The 19,401-nt window shown below is 41.6% G+C and overlaps 3 protein-coding genes across 7 annotated transcripts in view; 2 read left to right on the forward strand and 1 right to left on the reverse strand.

Annotated features, from left to right (window-relative positions):
• Window positions 1-19,401, forward strand: part of LOC134218394 (obscurin) — a 189,780-nt gene that overhangs the window by 46,752 nt on the left and 123,627 nt on the right. The window lies entirely within an intron of this gene.
• Window positions 1,104-15,649, forward strand: LOC134218396 (uncharacterized). The gene is made up of 2 exons (XM_062697340.1): window positions 1,104-6,660; window positions 15,311-15,649. The coding sequence occupies exons 1-2, from the start codon at window positions 2,167-2,169 to the stop codon at window positions 15,428-15,430; spliced, it is 4,614 nt and encodes a 1,537-aa protein (XP_062553324.1). The 5' UTR covers window positions 1,104-2,166; the 3' UTR covers window positions 15,431-15,649.
• LOC134218395 (protein hobbit) overlaps window positions 13,840-19,401 on the reverse strand; it is a 153,723-nt gene continuing 148,161 nt past the window's right edge. Inside the window, exon 7 of the mRNA XM_062697339.1 lies at window positions 13,840-14,374. The gene's annotated coding sequence lies outside the window, so the exon portion shown is untranslated. The remainder of the gene's footprint in view (window positions 14,375-19,401) is intronic.

Here is a 19,401-nt window from a genome sequence, read left to right on the forward strand (position 1 = left end):
GTTGGATATTGAAACGCATCGTTCTGTTGTTTCGTGAATTCGTGACGCTAGAAAGTCGCGCCCGAATTTTTGCAACTACTAGGTAGTGAGCCGAGTGTTCGTGCCTCTGAAGGACCTTACATCTATAACATCCAAGAAATGTCGTCCGTCGACCAGCACGTGGTCTATCTGTGAGCAAGTGTCTCCACTCGGATGTTGCCAGGTGTGTTTGTGGATATTCTTACGTACGAAGTGGGTACTGCTTATTGCCCTCGCTCTAGCAGCAGCAAAGGTTACAAGTCGCAGACCATTATCGTTGGTAGCGGAATGAAGGCTTTCCGTACCAATGTTAGGGCGAACAAAACTTTCTCTTCCGATCTGCACATTTGCATCCCCGATGACAGTCTTTACATCGTGTGTTGGGCACTCTCCGTAGGCCTTATCAAGGCTCTCATCCTTCACGTCATCAAGGTTATCGTTCGTTGGGGCATAAATGCTGATCAGGCTACAGTTGAAGAATTTTCCCTTCATTCTCAACACGCGAATGCGGTCGCTTATCGGCTTCCACGAGATAACACGCTTCATCTGCTTCCCAATCACCATGAAACCAACACCATGTTCTGCTTTGTCAAATGCTAATTTACAAATAAATGTCACAGGAAAGTGTGCTTTTTTCATCCACAAGTTTATCTTCCCTTTAACTATTCAAAACGGAGAACAGAAAATATATTTTACAATGTTATTTTCTTTCAAACCGATTCTAACCGGAATGGTTAACTAAAGTAGAAACGAGCACCTGAAAAAGCCGTCATATGTGGGTTGGTAAACTCAGGTGTATACTATGGCCAAAAATTTCATCTCATTAAGAGAGTTAATCCAATTTTCTCACACGCTCATCTCGCTGCCTTTTTGATATACTCTTTCACAAATTAGCGCTCAATTTTCCTCTGAACATAAAAAAAAACTTATCCAAACAGTTACAGTATCATGCATGGGGATAGGTGAGCTAAGTAACGCACTGAGAGCAAGAGCCAAGAGCCAAGATTCTTAGTCCCGCTACGATGCGACATCGGAGCACCGTTCACGGCTGGGATGGTTTGAGAAAATTATTTATATTTATAACCAGTCAGTTCTCCGTTCATACCGCAGAACCATTCTTTGGCGGGATCGGTTAGTCCACCGCGAGCAAGCAACCGATACGGATTCGAAACGCAGACCGAGGGCAAACCTTTGGGAAGTATTTAAGTTAAGCCGCTTCCTGGTGATAAACTCCACTACAGTTGAAACCTACGAAACTATCCTGAATCTGGGTATTATCCTGGATGATATTGAAGAACTTGTGACGGTAAAAAATCGTTGTGAATCAGAGCGCGTGTATTTCAGTCGGGTACAGTAACATTCAAGTTGAGTACAAGTGTAGGCAATAGTGATGAAGATTTATGGCATCGGTCACTAAGCGTCACTAAGACGATGTGTAATACAAGCAGTGAGGTAATATTCAATTAGAAGAAAAGAAGGAAACGAAATGTGGCCTTTGAGCTCGGTCGGAAAAATTTAAGAATGAATTAAAAACAGTGCTATCAGAAGAAGAATTTCGTGAATTTTTCGTTTTTGCGTCTGAGTGATTTTCTGCGAGCGTGAAGACCAAATAATTCGAGGGGTCAACCAGTGTCGAACGGTAGACAACGTGGTTATTTTTAGCACTATAATGAAACCTCTTAGCCGTTAGTGATTTTACCGAAAAACGTCAGAAAAAAGAAAAGCTGTCAATCAAACTTTCTCAATCAACAAGAATTCGACTACAAAGCAGAAGATTTAGAGGTCGAGTGAGCGCTGCAAGTTTTTTTTCGAAAACAAAAAGCGATACAAAGTTGCATTCGAGTGCGAGTGGCTAAAGTGGAGGGCGGTGCTAAACAGGAAAGCCGAATCTCGCTTGGAACAGCGCGATGGTTGTCGGTAACCAGACGCAACATCAGACTCTGCACGTGATGCTGGATAGAAAAGTCCGATAGACAAAAACAACCAGTGTGAACTATTTATAGTTGTTTGACGAATCCACAGAGGGAAAAACTCGAAAATAGACCATCAAAATCACAATCTAGGTCGTGCATAAGCCAATAAGCGGAGAAGACACCTGAACCCCTTGATGATCAAATTTCACCTGGAAGATCAGCAAAGCAACACAAAATGTCGTTTTGTCGCATCACCGGCAAATGCCGGTCTTTACCGAAGCCAAACTACTTCCCTATGCTTCCACCGATTTCACCTGCAGATGCAAAACGATTCTGCCGTGTTACAGGCAAAGCATATGGACTCCCATCGCATCACTTTATTCCGGTCATGCTGATCAAATCTTCTGGCAAAGCAAAATGCAAAGTCACCAACGTATCTGATCAGCTCGATCCACATCATTACTATCCCGGTAATTATGGAAGCCGAAAGCATACCGTTGTGTGCCAATTCCGATACGTATTTCCTGTCTTGGACGATCAAGACGAAGCGCAAAAGAACCTCACAAATATTCTGGTGCAAAAGACGAAATCCATTGAACAAAGTCTTTACGTTTATAAAGTTGACGAGCGCAATTTTGGGTTGGTTTTTCCTGCAAAACTTGAAGCAGCTGTACGCGACGGAGATGTACGCGACGTTATGCTGGCAAAGGAGTCGGACAAACTGCTCATAAAACTCAAAAAAGGTAACAGCATTTCCGTTAGTCTCAGAAACGTCGAGCAATCTGATATGGAAAATCTCTACGAAGGCGAAGGACCGCGAGAAGATGTTATCAAAATACGAGAAATCGAAGATGCAAAGCGTCCCAAGCCGAAAGGCAAATCTAATCTTACCAACATCGCCAATATCTTCGAAGAGAAGGAAAAGATTCAAGATCTCAAGGAAGAAGAGGAACAGAAATTTATTGAAGCTCATCGCGAAAAGGCAGTTCGACTGGCCGATGAACGTAGGGAACGTCAACGTGAAGAAAACCAAAAAGCTTTGAAACTCAATGAACATCTCATTGAACAAGACCCCGAACTCAACGATTTAGTCAAACCCATGATCGAATCGTGGGACTGGAGTACTCTGGCAAAAGAAGCAGCCGATACTGGCACCTCTACCAACTCAATTAAAATCCTACCAGAACCTCTCCAAATCACACCGGTTAATCTACAGCCGAAACACTTGCAAGTTGATCACGCCGTTTTGGAGAAATCATCCGGCATGGAAGCGGCTTCTTACGTAGGAACAATCACACCTGCCAAGGTTGAACTGAAAATCGAACGCACGAACGCCATTAAATCCCTACCCCCGGAACTCCTCAACGCTCTAACGAACGTAGAGGAGAAACTTGCTGCTCAAGCCGATATGCTGCCACACTTGAACGATCTTGCCTCCGTGATCACCCGTCTTCAGGACTCTCAACCGACGGAAGTTGACGGAGTGCCCGGCATCAAACTGGTCGTCAATCACCAGGAAGTGTTTGTGCCCGGCCAAACCCTGGTCATCAACAACAAGCCGACGTTCATTCCTGGCCAAACCGTGGAAAACCAAAATGGTCTTCTCGAGTTCGTTCCCGGTGTTACGATCACTTCCCACGACACAGGAGCTATCCAGTTCATTCCCGGCGAAGTTGCTCTTACCAAGGCCGGTAAACCGCAAAATTTCGTCGCCGGAAAGGTGATCGATGGCAAGTTTGTATGCGGTCAAATGTTGACCATCAATGATGAACCTCAATTCGTGCAAGGTCAAACGATTGTCACTCCCGAAGGCGTGAGTAAGTTCGTTGCTGGAGTGGTTGACGAAAAAACTGGAGAATTCATCCCAGGGCAAAATATCGAAACGCCACAAGGGGTAAAGTTCGTCCCAGGCCAGACCATAACAGTTAACGGCAAGGAGAAATTTATTCCGGGTCAAACAGTTATGAAGAATAACAAAGAGATGGTTTTCGTACCGGGTCAAGCGGTGGTCGATGAGAAGGGTGAATCGAAGTTCGTTCCTGGCAAAACAGTCGTCACGACAGAAGGATCTAAATTTATTCCCGGACAATATGTTGATGATACGTTCGTACCTGGAATATCGGAAGGTGACAAATTTATTCCCGGAGTCAATATTGAAACAAAAGAAGGTTCAAAATTCGTTCAAGGCCAGATTGTTCATACCAAACATGGTGATGTATTCATGCCAGGTTCGACAAGCACCAACGAGAAAGGTGAAGTTCAATTTGAGTTAGCTTCAACGATCGATGCTGTTAAATTCAGTGAAGCCTCCCCTGTGGGAATGGTAATGGACAGTGACCATATGAAGGTCATGGAACCAACGCTCTGTGTATTCGGACACATGGTTCATAATGAAGCCGGGGTTGAGTTCTATCCTGAAAAGATTAGAAAGGAAGATCTTCCACAAGGGAAGATCGTTCCCGGAAAGTTGATCAAACAATCGGCTCAGACCAAATTCATTCCTGGAATCAACGTGGAAGATGGTTTTATTCCCGGTCAGGTCGTACAAACCGACCAGGGTGAACAATTCGTGCCAGGGCAAGTGATTGAGACATCCGAAGGACTCAAGTTTGTCCCAGGTCAGATAGTCGAAACCAAGAACGGTGCAAAATTCGTTCCGGGTCAAACTATGCAAACCGTAGATGGACCAAGGTTCGTACCGGGTCAGATCATCAACACCAAAGCTGGTCCAACTTTTATTCCCGGACAGGTGATCTGCACGGATGACGATGGAGAGAAGTTTGTACCAGGTCAGGTCGTCGATACCGATGATGGTCCCCGTTTCGTCCCGGGTCGAGTGGTAGAAACTGAAAACAAGGTCACCTTCATCCCAGGTAGAATTGTTCAGACTGCTGATGGTCCAAAATTCGTCGCACCGGATTTGAAGGATACGGAAGATGGCGATGAAGAGTTCTTGGTACAGAGTTTCGCAGTGACTCCAGAGGAATTAAAACTTTTGAAGCCAACACAGAACTCCGCAACGTTCCAAGAATCAGAAAGCGCAGTAATTTTAACATTGGATACCGGTATGCTGCAGCAACTGTCGGAAGCCGGTATGCACGTCGGTCGACAGGTTGAGGCTTCGGCTGTGGATTATGTGCTCGAAAGCACAAAAGAACGAAAAGCCTTGCAGCAGTTCATAGCGGAGCACAACATCCAAAATGGCAGTATGGATGTTCTGGAAAACTTGTTCGATGGGTTGAAGGCCGTTTGTAAACGCGTTGACTTGGAATCTCTTCAATACGGTTCAGAGGATGATAAGTTGGTAGACACATCCGTTTGCAATGGTTCGATTGGAGCAGTCGAATCCTTAGCGACTAACCTGGCTATCATTCTGGCGAATACGAGCGATCCTGAAAAATGCAATATGTACGAGGTGATAGCCGATGCGATTAAAATTTCAAGCGGTGAATACAGTATTGAAGAGTTACAACACGTGATGGGGACTCCAGCGGCAGTGGATTATCTTGCGGGAGTGGTGAACAAAACGATCGTTAAGAACAACATAGATCAGAAACTGAAAACAATTACGGCGCTTGTCGACGATGGGGTTGGAGGGAGAGAAGTTAGCGTAGCCCCTCCTAGTGGTGCAATTGAAGAATTCTGTCAACTGATGGACAACGATCGGATGTCGGAAGCATTCGTCAACCTGCTGAAGAAGGACGAGAATTTGTTTAGATCGATAGTATCAGGTTTGAAAACATCAGGTGTGGTTGAGGGTAGTGTGAACATATCAGAAATTCTTCAAGCGGCAGTTGTGGACAGCATTCAAGAGAAGGCGCAAGCGGCACTTGTTGATCTACTGAATGAACCGAATAGGGATCAGTTAACCGCGTTACTCAAGAAATCCGAAGGGTTAGCTACGGCTCTAGGAAAGAGCAAAGAAGCCGAAGCTTTGGAATATTTGCTAACACATTCGGAAGCGTTGAAGGATTTGAATAAAGAAGATGAGTTGTTCACAATCATCAATAGGGTGCTGATCATGGAAGAGTTGGCTGAAGATGATGACGAATTCCGTGAACTGATTGACAGTCTGGAAAAGACTCCTGCGCATGCAACCAAGAGTGACAAGCTCAGGGAACTGATTCGACAAAGTGGTGCTCTCTCATTTGCTCCTACTAAGCAGCAAACAATCGAATCGTCCAAGGACGTGCCACTGTCGCTTTTCTACACCAACAACCAGCTAGCTATCGAAGAGTTCTTCCTTAAGAGTGGACAAAATCAACGGCACTGCCCGAAAGCTTTCCTCATCATCAAACGAGGCATTCAGGCGGTGATACCTCGCGAGTCCAGCCACGAAGTGCTTGCGGGTAAGATAGCTTACACCGTGCTGGACGAGCACGGCATCCACCAATTCCAACCGATGAACGTTTTGAACGCTCTGAAAATCACGCCACGGTTCTTGAACCGCTTTTCGATGTACAACTGTGATATCTGCGAGGAGCCGGATCTGGACACGCTGAGCAGTAGTAGCAGCTACGGTGACGCCGATGGGGACAGCGAGGGACATCACTACAGTCCACGTCGGCCACTCTCGCGGAAGGGTTCGCTGTACTGCAGCAGCACCCGGAGGGGCGAAAGGCAGGACTCGCCGATCCAGCACTACCAACAGCGGCCGCCAACGGGGATGATGACGACGATGCCGAACGGTTATCACGAACGGTATGCGTATCACATGGATAATGTTAAGGTAAGATTGCATTTGAAATGAAACTTTTTTGACATGGCTCGATGATTTTATTGCAACGTGTTAGCGGAAGTTCTACGTGGATGGTAGTCTACCATATTGTAGGCTTTTGAAGCGACTTTTACATCTAAATATAAGTAAATAAAAATGAGTTGAGGTTTTCTTTGTCTCAATTAACTCAAATAATAACTCACGAAAGGATGGTCTTATTTGAAATATTTACCCGAGCAGCACAAGCCAGACAAGAATGGTTGCCGCAACTTCATTGTGACTGAATCCGGTCACATATTAGTAGCAGTAACCAATATGGAACATGTGTGCTGCTAGGGTATTCGCTCTTTGATTTGTATGGAGATCAGCAGTGTTTATATACAGTAAAACACTAGAATTCTTATGAAAAGTTTTAGAAATCGTAAAAAAAAACTTATTTTAGATGGGTTATGAAAAAAATGTTATTTGTCATACATCACATTATAATTTCTTTAGAAAGAAAAAGGGACGCCTTCCTATTACCATTTTGGTTTTATGCTGGTTTTATAAGTTAAAATGTTGCTTGGGCTATTAATGTTTTTGCCAAGGTAGCTAAGTTTGTCCGCTACGGCTCAGGGAATGTAAGTATGTATGATGAAATCGTTCCATAATCGCACGGTTTGTTATATGTTTGCCTATTGACTATAGGCAATGATGATAGCGCGAAAACAAAATGGGGGCTAGGTGATGCTTGTTTATTACATCCCACAAGGCATATATTACGACTATTTTTAAATGCTTGGTAAAACATCGAAACACATTTTAGCTGGAGAATTAGTCAATTTTTCGGATTAGAAATTTGATACGATCCAATCGTTCAATTGAGGCAATTGTTCGGTTTAAGCCAAGGGAACGGATAATCCTTTCTTTCCAAGGATGCATTTGACCATCAGAAGGCAAACTAAGATATGGTTCCTGTGTGGCTTCGTGTCATCGGAAAGGACCAGCCGAATACGTTATGTATTTGTCGGAGATAAAATAGTACTTACTAGAAATACTAGAATAAGAGATCGGCGAAGACGCCATCTTGTTTCCAATCGAACCATCAAAAGTGGTTCCAATTCGACTTGTTTACTTTTTGCTTCCATAAGAAGCAAGCAAAAAGTTCAAGTGCTGCCAGTATAATTTAAACAATTTCATGCATTTTCATACGTTGCCATTTCGTCAGTTTTTAACTTCGCCGGTCTCTTGTTATAGGGTTGCTAGTACTTACGTGTCGTCCGTAACTAATAAGGGGAAACCCGGTTGTTTTGCAAACGTATCGTAAGTCATGGCCTACTGACGCCCAATTCAAATTATGCCTCGTTGGTGCGGTTGCGTATGGTGAGTCATATGAAAAGTAAGATCAATAAGATAGATATCGGCAATGCATATTATGCATATAACACACTGACAAACGAGAATTCAAATAACTATAAATTCATGGCATACATTTGAGTCTCTAGCAGTGATGGATATTCATTATTGATACGTAGTGTATGTCGGATCCGATCATACCTAGGGGTAGCGACTTAGCTGACACTTGAAAAAGCTGTTCGAAGTGCTCGCTGATCAGTTGGGTCGGTCAGTAGCTGATCATTCGAGTTTTCACAGGCATCGTTGCATTCATCTTTGCCCCGTTTAAGCGTCGTGAGATATCATAGAGGGGGTGAATGTCCCTGGTTGCTGCGGCTCTCATCTCTCTCTATTTCATTGGCGAAAGAGTCCGCCCACGCTCACTTGTCCCGTGGCTTAAGCCAAACTCTCTAGTGCTAAGTGAGTAAGAACAACTCAACTTTAAGTAAACTTTCATTTCCGTGTGTTTCTTTTGTTCGTGTCACATAATTGCTTTTCAACGAGGTGTCTTCCTCCTGTTGACTGTGCTCGTATCCATCGTCACTAGTCTCAGAAACTAGGTACAATGAAGAACAAACATATTTTCCAGGGGTTTGTATTTTGTTTAAGTTGATACTTTTTGTTTTATCGATTCTAATACATACAGAGCACTACTCGCGCTCAAAATATTTCAGCTCTTTAATACTCACTGAGCACTTTTATGAGCAGCACTCGTGGTCAAAATATTTCAGCAATTTTGAATACGCTCTGAGCACTTTTGCGAGCTCAACTCGCGCTCAAAATGTTTTGCGAGTTCATTACGAACTGAGTACTTTTGCAAATACCATTCGCGCTCAAAATATTTTAGCGATTTTTCATACGCATTAAGCACTTTAGCGAGCACCACTCTCGCTCAAAATATTTTAGCGATTTTCCACAAGCACTGAACACTTTTGCGAGCACCACTCGCGCTCAAAATGTTTTAGCGATTTGGATACGCACTGAACACTAATGCGAGCACCACTCGCGCTCAAAATGTTTTAACTATTTGGACACGCACTGAGCACTTTTGCGAGCACCACTTGCGCTCAAAATGTTTCAGCTATTTCGATACGCACTGAGCACTTATGCGAGTACCACTCGCGCTCAAAATGTTTCAGCTATTTGGATACGCACTGAGCACTTATGCGAGCACAACTCACGCTCAACATGTTTTAGCGATTTGGATACGCACTGAGCACTTTTGCGAGCACCACTCGCGCTTAAAATGTTTTAGCGATTTGGATACGCACTGAGCACTTTTGCGAGCACCACTCGCGCTCAAAATATTTTAGCGATTTTTCACACGCACTGAGCACTTTTGCGAGCACCACTCGCGCTCAAAATGTGTTAGCGATTCGGATACGAACTGAGCATTTATGCGAGCACTAGTCGCGCTTAAAATGTTTGAGCGATTTTCCACAATCACTGAGCACTTTTTCGAGCACCACTCGCGCTCAAAATGTTTTAGCGATTTGGATACGCACTGAGCACTTTTTCGAGCACTACTCGCGCTCAAAATATTTAAGCGATTTTCCACACGCACTGAGCACTTTTGCGAGCACCACTCGCGCTCAAAATGGTTTAGCGATTCTGATACGCACTGAGCACTTATGCGAGCACCACTCGCGCTTAAAATGTTTTAGCGATTTTCCACAAGTACTGAGCACTTTTTCGAGCATCACTCGCGCTCAAAATGTTTTAGCGATTTGGATACGCACTGAGCACTTTTTCGAGCACCACTCGCGCTCAAAATATTTTAGCGATTTTCCACACGCACTGAGCACTTTTGCGAGCACCACTCGCGCTCAAAATGTTTTAGCGATTTTCCACAAGCACTGAGCACTTTTGCGAGCACCACTCGCGCTCAAAATGTTTTAGCGATTTGGATACGCACTGAGCACTTTTGCGAGCACCACTCGCGCTCAAAATGTTTTAGCGATTTGGATACGCACTGAGCACTTATGCGAGCACCACTCGCGCTCAAAATGTTTTAGCGATTTGGATACGCACTGAGCACTTTTGCGAGCACCACTCGCGCTCAAAATATTTAAGCGATTTTTCACACGCACTGAGCACTTTTGCGAACACCACTCGCGCTCAAAATGTTTTAGCGATTCGGATACGCACTGAGCACTTATGCAAGCACCACTCGCACTTAAAATGTTTTAGCGATTTGGATACGCACTGAGCTCTTTTGCGAGCACCACTCACACTCAAAATGTTTAAGAGATTTTTTTACACGCACTGAGCACTTTTGCCAGCAGCACCCACGCTTTTTTGTAGTTTCATTATGCATTTTTATTTATTAACTTTGATCGGCCCATCTTTTTCCGATGCGGAATTCATTAATTTGGAAAACAGCCAGGTTATCTGGTAAATCGAAAAATTAACGTTAAGCTCTAATTATACCCGGCAAGGATCGCCAAATGTGTGACTTCGTGTCATCGAAAAAGGACCAGCCGAATACGTTTGAATTTGTCGGGGACAAAACAGTACCTATGTGTCGTCCGTAATTAATCAGGGGAAAACTGGTTGCTTTGCAAACGTGTTGTAAGTCATGGCCTACTTACGCTCAATTCAAATTATGCCTCGTTGGCGCGGTTGCGTATGGCGAGTCATGTGAGACGTAAGATCGATAAGATAGATATCGGCAATGGATATTATGCATATTACACACTGCCAAACAAGAATTCAAATAACTATAAATTCATAGCACACAGTTCCCTTATTTAATTAAGACATTTGCTCAGTATAAGGCAAGGGAAGGTATGATCCATGTTATCTAAGAATGCATTTTCCTGTCAGAAGGCAAAAGACGATATGGTTCCTGCTTTCAATTCAGGCATTTACTCGGTTAAAGGCAAGGTAGAATATGATCCCTTCTTTCAAAGGATGCATCTTCTCGACAGACGGCAAGAGAAGATATGGTTCCTTCTTTCAAAGGATGCATTTGCCCAGCAGAAGCCAGAAAGGCTATGATTCTTTATAAACAATAAAAACAAATACAAGAGGTGACCTGATCCCTTCTTTTAAAGGGTGCATTTGCTATATAACAATAGACTCCGCTTGACAAATCGGGACTGATTTGCGATTTGGGCGTAACTTATTTTGTAAACAAACATTGGAAGGCAAATTCCTGCTAAAGCAAGCATTTTCTGAGAAAACCACCGTATGTATACGATAGAATAGGCTTTCCTTTATCAGATAAGGGAATTAGTTTTGGAGTAAAATGCTTGTCTTCTACGGAATCGATAAAATAATGTTTGTTTACAAAATAAGTTACGCCCAAATCGCAAATCAGTCCCGAAATGGCAGTGATGTTTGCGTGCATGAGCGTTTTGGGAGAGCGCGAAAATATAATTTCTGTAAAAAAAACTTTTCATAACGCTTGAGAGAATGCGAATTTCTTTCCGAATAAAAGGGAGAAATGGGCAAGTTTACTAGCATACTCTTACACGAGAAAAAAAAAAACAAGCCACCAATGTTAAATTAATTTATTGCTGATTTATTTCGCAGGTAGGTGTGTCAATATTTTAAATGTTCCCGTTTTTACAGAAAGCTTATTTATTCTTAATTTGCTACGCCTTACAATCCAGTTTCCAATTAGAATGTATTGCCCATATGATGGAAACAATATAGCCAGTGTTGGGAAATGTACATTTAAAAAATCTGATTATGCGAATATGTCTCGCTTCACTTTTCAAAAGGACCTAAGTAACATTTTTTCATGAGTTAATTTGAGTACTGCAATCAAAAGCTTTCATGTTTTTCTGTTGATTGCGATATTCAAATTAATTCATGAAAAAAATGTTACTTAGGTCCTTTTGAAAACTTAAGCGAGATTTACATTTTATCCAGTCAAATTTCAGAGCGGTTTGCATCTGAATGATTTTTTTTGTTTCGGCTCGTGCACAGCGCAAACAGCACAGAATCGAGTTTAATTTCTTGTGGCGCAAAGCCTAGAAAAAGTGCTAGCCGCAGGTACTGATTTATCAGTTTTAAATCTCTAAAATAAGCAAGGAGTTATGAAATGAATATTTTCCACTAAAAACGGTTATACGTTTTGAAATTATTGTACGAAAACTTTAATTGTGGAGAGAGAAAATAGTAAAAGCATGTGCTGACTGTCGTCTGCTTGGCGTGGCTGCTGCTGCGGCTGCCGTGATTTTTTTCCTGTGATTGCATGGAAGAATGAATGGAAAAAATAAATGGCAACCATTTCAGTCCCTGAACGTAACTGAATGGCTCGACAAGTCTTACTTATTAATCTCACAGCTCAAATAACAATTATGCCAAACGGCATTATGCCAATCGACTGTGTGTCAAACGGGGTACAATATGCCAAACGGCTATTTTGCCAAACGACATTTTTTTTTTCTTTTTATTAAAGAGGCTTTCAACTCTTGGCTGGTTCACCTCTGGGAAAAAAATACGACATTATGCCAAACGGGGTACAATCAACAAAACATAAGCATCGATTGCGTTTTTACGCTTTTTAGAGCGAAATCCTTTTTTCGGCGAGTGAGCGAAGCGATGCGATTCTGTCCGAGAAACCCAAGGGCGATGCCCTCCCTACTGGAGTCTACACACGAAACCAAGCCCTTAAAATCTATATAATAAGGGGTCGTTCAATAATAACGTAAGCATTTTTTCTAGGTTTTTCGGGCTATTCTTTCTATTTGAAAATGGGCCATGCCCTTTTCAAACCATAGAAGCAAAATGGATTCGCATTTTTTTTTCTGTTTAACGAGACTTTACCCAACAGAGAGTATTCGTCTCTCATATTCGCATTCAATAACCTTGAAGGCTCTAAAGTCTACACGCGTAACCAAATGACTGATATCTCTTTTTGAAAATGGTTCATGCCCTATTTGATCTATTTGACCAAATTAAATGCACCTTAAATAACTGTTCCGTTTCACGTCATCTTATAATTCCCTTGAAGTATAAGCCTTAAGGTCTATACGCACCACCAAAGGGCTGATATCTCTTTTTTGAAAATGGTTCATGCCCTTTTCAATCCGTAGAATAAAACTGTATACGCCTTCAATAACTGTTTCGTCCTAGATCGTCCAAGAATTCCCTGGAGTCTAGGCCTTAAGGTCTACACGCGCAACCAAAGGGTTGTTACCACTTTATGAAAATGGTTCATGCCCTTTTCAATCCGTAGAATCAAATTGGATATGCCTTTAATAAATGTTTCGTCCCAGGTCATCCAAGAATTTCCTGGAGTATAGGCCTTGAGGTCTACAGGATCTATTTAACCAAATAGTATACCCCTTCAATAACTGTTCTGTTTCAGGTCATCCAAGAATTTCTTGGAGTATAAAATTCCACACAGGTTTGTTTTTTGAAAATAGTTCTTGCTCTATTTGATCTATTAAACCAAATTAAATATTCCTTCAATAGCTATTCCCCTCCAGGTGCTCCAAGAATTACTGGAATATAGGCCTAGGATCTGCAGCATTTGTTGTTGTGTACATTTCTAGAAGTGACGGGTTCTACGTATCTACGTAGTCATGCGTCCACAGTTCGTACAACCGATCATTATGCAAAAAAGCGTTCATGTGTATTTTTTTCGGGAACAACATGACGGATTCGGGAATCAAGGTGTATTTTTGAATTCGGGAACGCTTTTTTTGCGCATAGGGCTGCCCTCTTATAGTTTCTGAATTTGATCCACAATTCATGCTGTAATTTGTGTTTTGATAACAACGTTTCCTTCGTTTTTTATCTACCTTTTTTATATCTTTATTAAAGAGACTTCCAGCCCAAAGCTGGCTCGTCTCGTACATTTTATCTACCTCTTGGATTGAACAATTAGACGAACTCTAAACTAACTTTGTTGCACATGTCACCTACAAAATTGGATCAACCATCCAAATGTTCAAGATCAAAGTCTACAGAGCAAAATATATTTTTGAACAGACACTCTATAGAAATGAACAGAAATTTTCAATTTAGGGAACGCACATGTAGCTGTTTGCTAAACAGAAATCCTTCCTCGTGGCATCCACAAGGTTTTTAAAACCACATTCAGATGAAAATAAAACCGGAAAACATGCATTCGTTAATTTCAAGCTACAGGTGAGCAGGTGCACCAGAACAGACTATGGAAGCATCTAATATTCCATCCCAAGCAAGTGCGGAAAAACAAGAACACCACGCGACTTCTCAAACGAGTGGCAAAATTTGCCCAGGGTGAAAATAGATGGATGTGAAGACATCATAAGCTGGCCAACCGCAGACCACTTTCATCTTCTCCTGTATTTTCTCGTTTTCCGGCCGTGATAATCCAAGAGAGGATTTTGACGCTTTAATTCCAGTGGTGCTGTGAAAATAAAATGCGATATAATGTGTTAATTGAATGAAATGTGTTTCTCATTTACATATTTCGTATTTTATAAATCACTTCAAATAATTATAATTGTTAATTCCGAAATGAAAAAAAAAATATTGAAGGAATGTGAAACGTCACAGAACTGACAGTGAATAAAATTTAGTTCATATTCCCGATGGTATTCGCCAGTTTATCAACGCCACGTCTAATTGCCAATATATTCGCAAAACAATCGTCTCATTGTCACATTTGGGATATTTTTATACACCAATGTGCGTAAAAAGAAAACAACATCAGCCAGCAACAACGTGAAGCTTTGCCCCTATACTTGACTGGCAGTTCAGCCATAGTGCCAAAAATAGATCCAATTTAAGCGTTGTGCTCGTTCTTACCGTCGTGCCGTCACCACACCACGTAAGTGTACCGTTTCATGCCAGTTTTCGACCACTTTAACCATTTCTAAACAAAAATGGTGAATATGTATATTGAATTAACTTGTTGGTCCAAAATTTACCATTAGTAGTTTTAATGATAAATCCAGATAAATCGAAAATACTTAAAATACTTAGCTACTGACTTTCTTAAAATATATTTATTGGACTCTATTGGGTTAATAATAGAGTATGTAAATGGAAGATAATAATTTATGGAATCTTAACCCGGGAGAAAGCATGTTTTTGAGAGAAAAAATATATCACATAAAAATGGATGTTTTCGATTATATTCCGACTCCGATCCAGCACGGTACCATAGGTAGCGGAAAAATTACCCACCCAAATAGCTCCTCCGCCGTTCACGTTGTTGCAATAAATCATCGAGCAGAGCTGTCAATATTTCCAATACACGTAATGCGCGCAAACTGTAACCGGAACCATCTGGAACCACTTTCGGTGTGGTTTTTCCGCCCGTTCTCTGTTTTACTTTCAGACTCTTCCGATGGCCATGCGGATAGCGATCAAGGCCTCCATCTCGCGAGAAGCACCGATCATCAAATCGTCCAGTCGGGACTACCTTCATCGGTCATCATCGTACTCGCGGCTAAAGTGAAACCACCATTGCCGTTCCCTTCGCCCGGGGATGAATCATAGGTTTTTTTTCGTTAAGTTAGGTCTTGGAATAAGGAACAGTGGTATCCGAGTGATTAGTGATAGAAAATAAACATTGTAAATATTAAAATAAAATATGCTTAAAACCATTTGAATCAAGGTCAAATTCAAAACTTGTAAGTAAATGTTTTATTGCAGGCAATAAATATTTTAAAATGAATTTATCAGTCAATATATAAGTTAATTACGTATGACAATCCCAGATTAAGGTTGATTTAGTGATTTCCGAAAAAGGGAAACTAGACAGTTGTCAACACCTCTTGTAGATTCCAACTCCCCTTTCTCGGATAGCAGTCTTCAAATTATTTACCACAATTTCAGTGAATTCGGTAGAGATTTAGATGTGGCGTAAATAAGTTCTGTGATTATATGGAAATTCGTCTCCTCTTTCTTCTGTACTCGCATTACATTGGCAATTGACGGTTTAGTGTTCGCCACGCATAGTTATTACACCCAACTGGTGATTGTTAGATTTTCTAAATTCTGCATAAGTACCTACTAAACCTGTATAAGAACTGGGTATATGCGAAAATGCTAGATTCTTATACAAATAATGTTTGAGACCTTAGAATTTTGAAAACGTTTTTTACAATTTTTGTGAGCATACATTTTTTAATAAGAATCTAATAATTTCGCATATGCCCGGTTCTTATAAAGTTTTAGGTAGGTTCGTACACAGAATTGTTAGAAAAAGGAAAGTTACAAGTTTTGCATTCATAAATCGGCATCGTGATCGGCACTCTTACACCCATAAAAGTCGAGTAAATGTCCAACCCGAACAAATTTAATCAACGAATGAATAAATTATCGATTAAGAGTTGAATCAAAGTGTGTTACGATTTAAATTTTTTTTTTGCACATTAAAAAAATGCATATCCCTCATTATAGATTTCTGGTAAAATTGAATTGAATCGATATTCGAAGGCCATAATAAAGACAAAAGAGTGGCTATCTGCATCACTGAGATGCCGCAAACAAACTGGCAGTGACTAAAAACGTACATCAAGCTAAAAAACAATCCTTGCCCAAAAACCAAAGTCGTAATGTTATTTTTATATCGTGCTTATACTTACTAGGGCACCCTAGTAAGTACCCTAGTAAGTACCCCCACCCCTTTCGGGAAGGATGTCAAAAATCACAGAAGAGAGCTAGGTTTCCACTTTCTTCAGCAAAAATATTCATCAGGACGTCGGCTTCACAGAAGTCTAGTTTGACTACACCATGAAGACCCAGATATCGAAAACCTTGGGAAGATTTCGCTACTGAGAGTATGCAGATGAATCTGAAATGTTTAGATCTTATACCATATTTTTGATAAGTCTAAACACTCAATCAAATTAAGTTATCTTGATAGTCGAGACAGTGATCAATTTTCAGGAATACGATATGCTCAAAGTTCTCCAAAACGTTCTCGAACTAGCACTACGGTATCTACTAGATTAACCAAGACTTATGCAATGTCCTCATCATCGAAATATACCCATTTTCGTCCAATAGGTATATGCACATCATGTAAACCCTATTTTCTTGGGCACGCGATGCTCACGGTACTCCAAAACGTTCTCAAGTTCAACCTAAAGTATCTACCGGATCAACCGAGGCTTTTTGCTATGCCCTCAACATCGATCTGTACCCAACCTTATTCATTAAGCACATACGCACCATGTAAACCCAATTATCTTGAATACGAGATGTTCAAGGTACTCAAAAACAGTCTCGAGTTACCAGATCAATCAAGGCTTTTGCAATGTCCTTATCGTCAGTACCCGAACCGCACACATGTTACATAGAAGTTTTTGCAATCTATATACAACTAAATTCGGTTACATTTGAGTTGCAGCAACCAAATCGGTCCGACTTGTGCTGCTGAGGTATGTACCCAATCCAGTCCAAAAAGCATATGATCATAATTTCCATGAACATAAGATGTCCAAGGTCTTCCAAAATGTTCTTGAGTTGATCTACCAGATGCACAATAACTAAAGATGTGTTTATATCGGGCAATGTCCATATTATTATTATTTATTCAGATTAAGGCCAAAGTGGCCTGTGCGAGTCTTCTCCATTCGGCTCGGTCCATGGCTAGTAGATCTGTTCAAATTTCAAAAAGTTTCTTAAAATCGACCGGTCAACTGGTATTCACAATTCTTATGCTAAGATAGACTTCTGGTGGAAATTTCAGCTCAATTGGTTCAAATTTAGGTGTGCTTCAAATCGATTTATTGTTTTTGGCATAATTTTGCCCGTAAAAAAATCGCAACTCTGAGTGGGATGAACGAAATTCATTGCAACAACAACTAAATGAAAGCCATACCTATCCTCGAAAACTTTGTAGAACATTGTGTTATAATCGGAACAGATCTTCTACGCGTTTCAACATATTTCGTCCTTCGAGATACTCAAAAATCAACATTTTTCATTGATAAAAGGCCTATGAAATCAGATGTTTTTTTGGGTTGAATTCGTCGGGAAGTTGCAGCTACACATTTATTTTAGTATAGCACGGTATAAAGTCTTAAGCGGGTATTAAATCAAAATTGAGAAGTGGATTCACATTTTAATTTGCTTAATTGATTGCCTTATTATAAATACTTGCACGCTGGCAAGCATTTCCATCGAACAAGTTACCATTTCTTTTCGATGATCGTCATCAAATATTTTTGGTTGGGGGTCGTTCAACAATGATGTCACAGGTTTAAGGGGGAGAGGGGGTCTAAGATTTTGTGACAGTACATATACTAGGTATACAAAAAAGCGTGACAGAGGGGGGAGGTGGGGTCTAGAAATCTCAAAAAGTAGTGGACGTCATATTGGAATCGCCCCTTGGGACCTTAGATGTTGAGACAATGTAGTCATTGGGGACCTGGTAGATTGTCATTCAATTTTACCATCATGCTGCAACGGCATAGCGTATCTGGTGCAGATGGTAGGGCGTTCGGCTGATAATCAAAGTGTCATGAATCGAATCGCACAGAATTTGAACCAAAATTTTGTTTGTCAACTTTTTACAACAATTGAGCTGAAATTTTCACCAGAAGTCTATCTTAGCATAAGAATTGTGAATACCAGTTGACCGGTCGATTTTAAGAAACTTTTTGAAATTTGAACAGATCTAATGGCTACAGCTACACGTCACCAACCACGCAGTCTACGGAGGGTCCGCAAGTCATCTTCCACCTGATCGATCCACCTTGCCCGCACATCTCGCCTTCTTGTTCCCGTCGGATCGTTGTCGAGAACCATTTTGACCAGGTTACTGTCCGACTTTCTGGCTACGTGCCCGGCCCACCGTAGTCGTCCTATTTTCGCGGTGTGAACGATGGATGGTTGTCCCAGTAGCTCATGCAACTCGTGGTTCATTCGCCTCCTCCACGTACCGTCCGCCATCTGCACCCCACCATAGATGGTACCCAGCACTTTCCTTTCGAAAACTTCCAGTGCGCGTTGGTCCTCCACGAGCATCGTCCAGATCTCGTGTCCGTAGAAGCCTACCGGTCTAATGAGCATTTTGTGGATTGCCAGTTTGGTACGGCGGCGAACTCTATTCGATCGGAGCGTCTTGCGGAGTCCAAAGTACGTACGTTTTCCAGCCACTATGCGCCTCCAAATTTCTCTGCTGGTATCACTTTTGACAGTCACCAGTGAGCCCAAGTACACAAATTCTTCTACCACCTCGATTTCGTCACCACCGATGCAAACTCGCGGTGGGTGGCTCATGTTGTCATCTCTTGAACCTCTTCCTATCATGTACTTCGACTTCGACGTGTTGATGACTAGTCCGATCCGCTTGGCTTCCCTCTTCAGTCTGATGTAGGCTTCCTCCATCTTATCAAAATTATGGCACGTAATATCTATGTCGTCGGCGAAGCCAAATACCTGGACGGACTTATTGAAAAATGTACAGCTCGTGTT

This window comes from Armigeres subalbatus, chromosome 2 (genome assembly GCF_024139115.2).
Source record: "Armigeres subalbatus isolate Guangzhou_Male chromosome 2, GZ_Asu_2, whole genome shotgun sequence".
Taxonomy (NCBI): Eukaryota; Metazoa; Arthropoda; class Insecta; order Diptera; family Culicidae; genus Armigeres; species Armigeres subalbatus.

Coding starts and splice junctions, on each gene's coding strand:
- LOC134218396 (XM_062697340.1), top strand. CDS start 2,167: ATGTCGTTTTGTCGCATCACCGGCAAATGCCGGTCTTTACCGAAGCCA. Junction 6,661..15,310: donor ATCACATGGATAATGTTAAG/GTAAGATTGCAT, acceptor TTTTACTTTCAG/ACTCTTCCGATGGCCATGCG.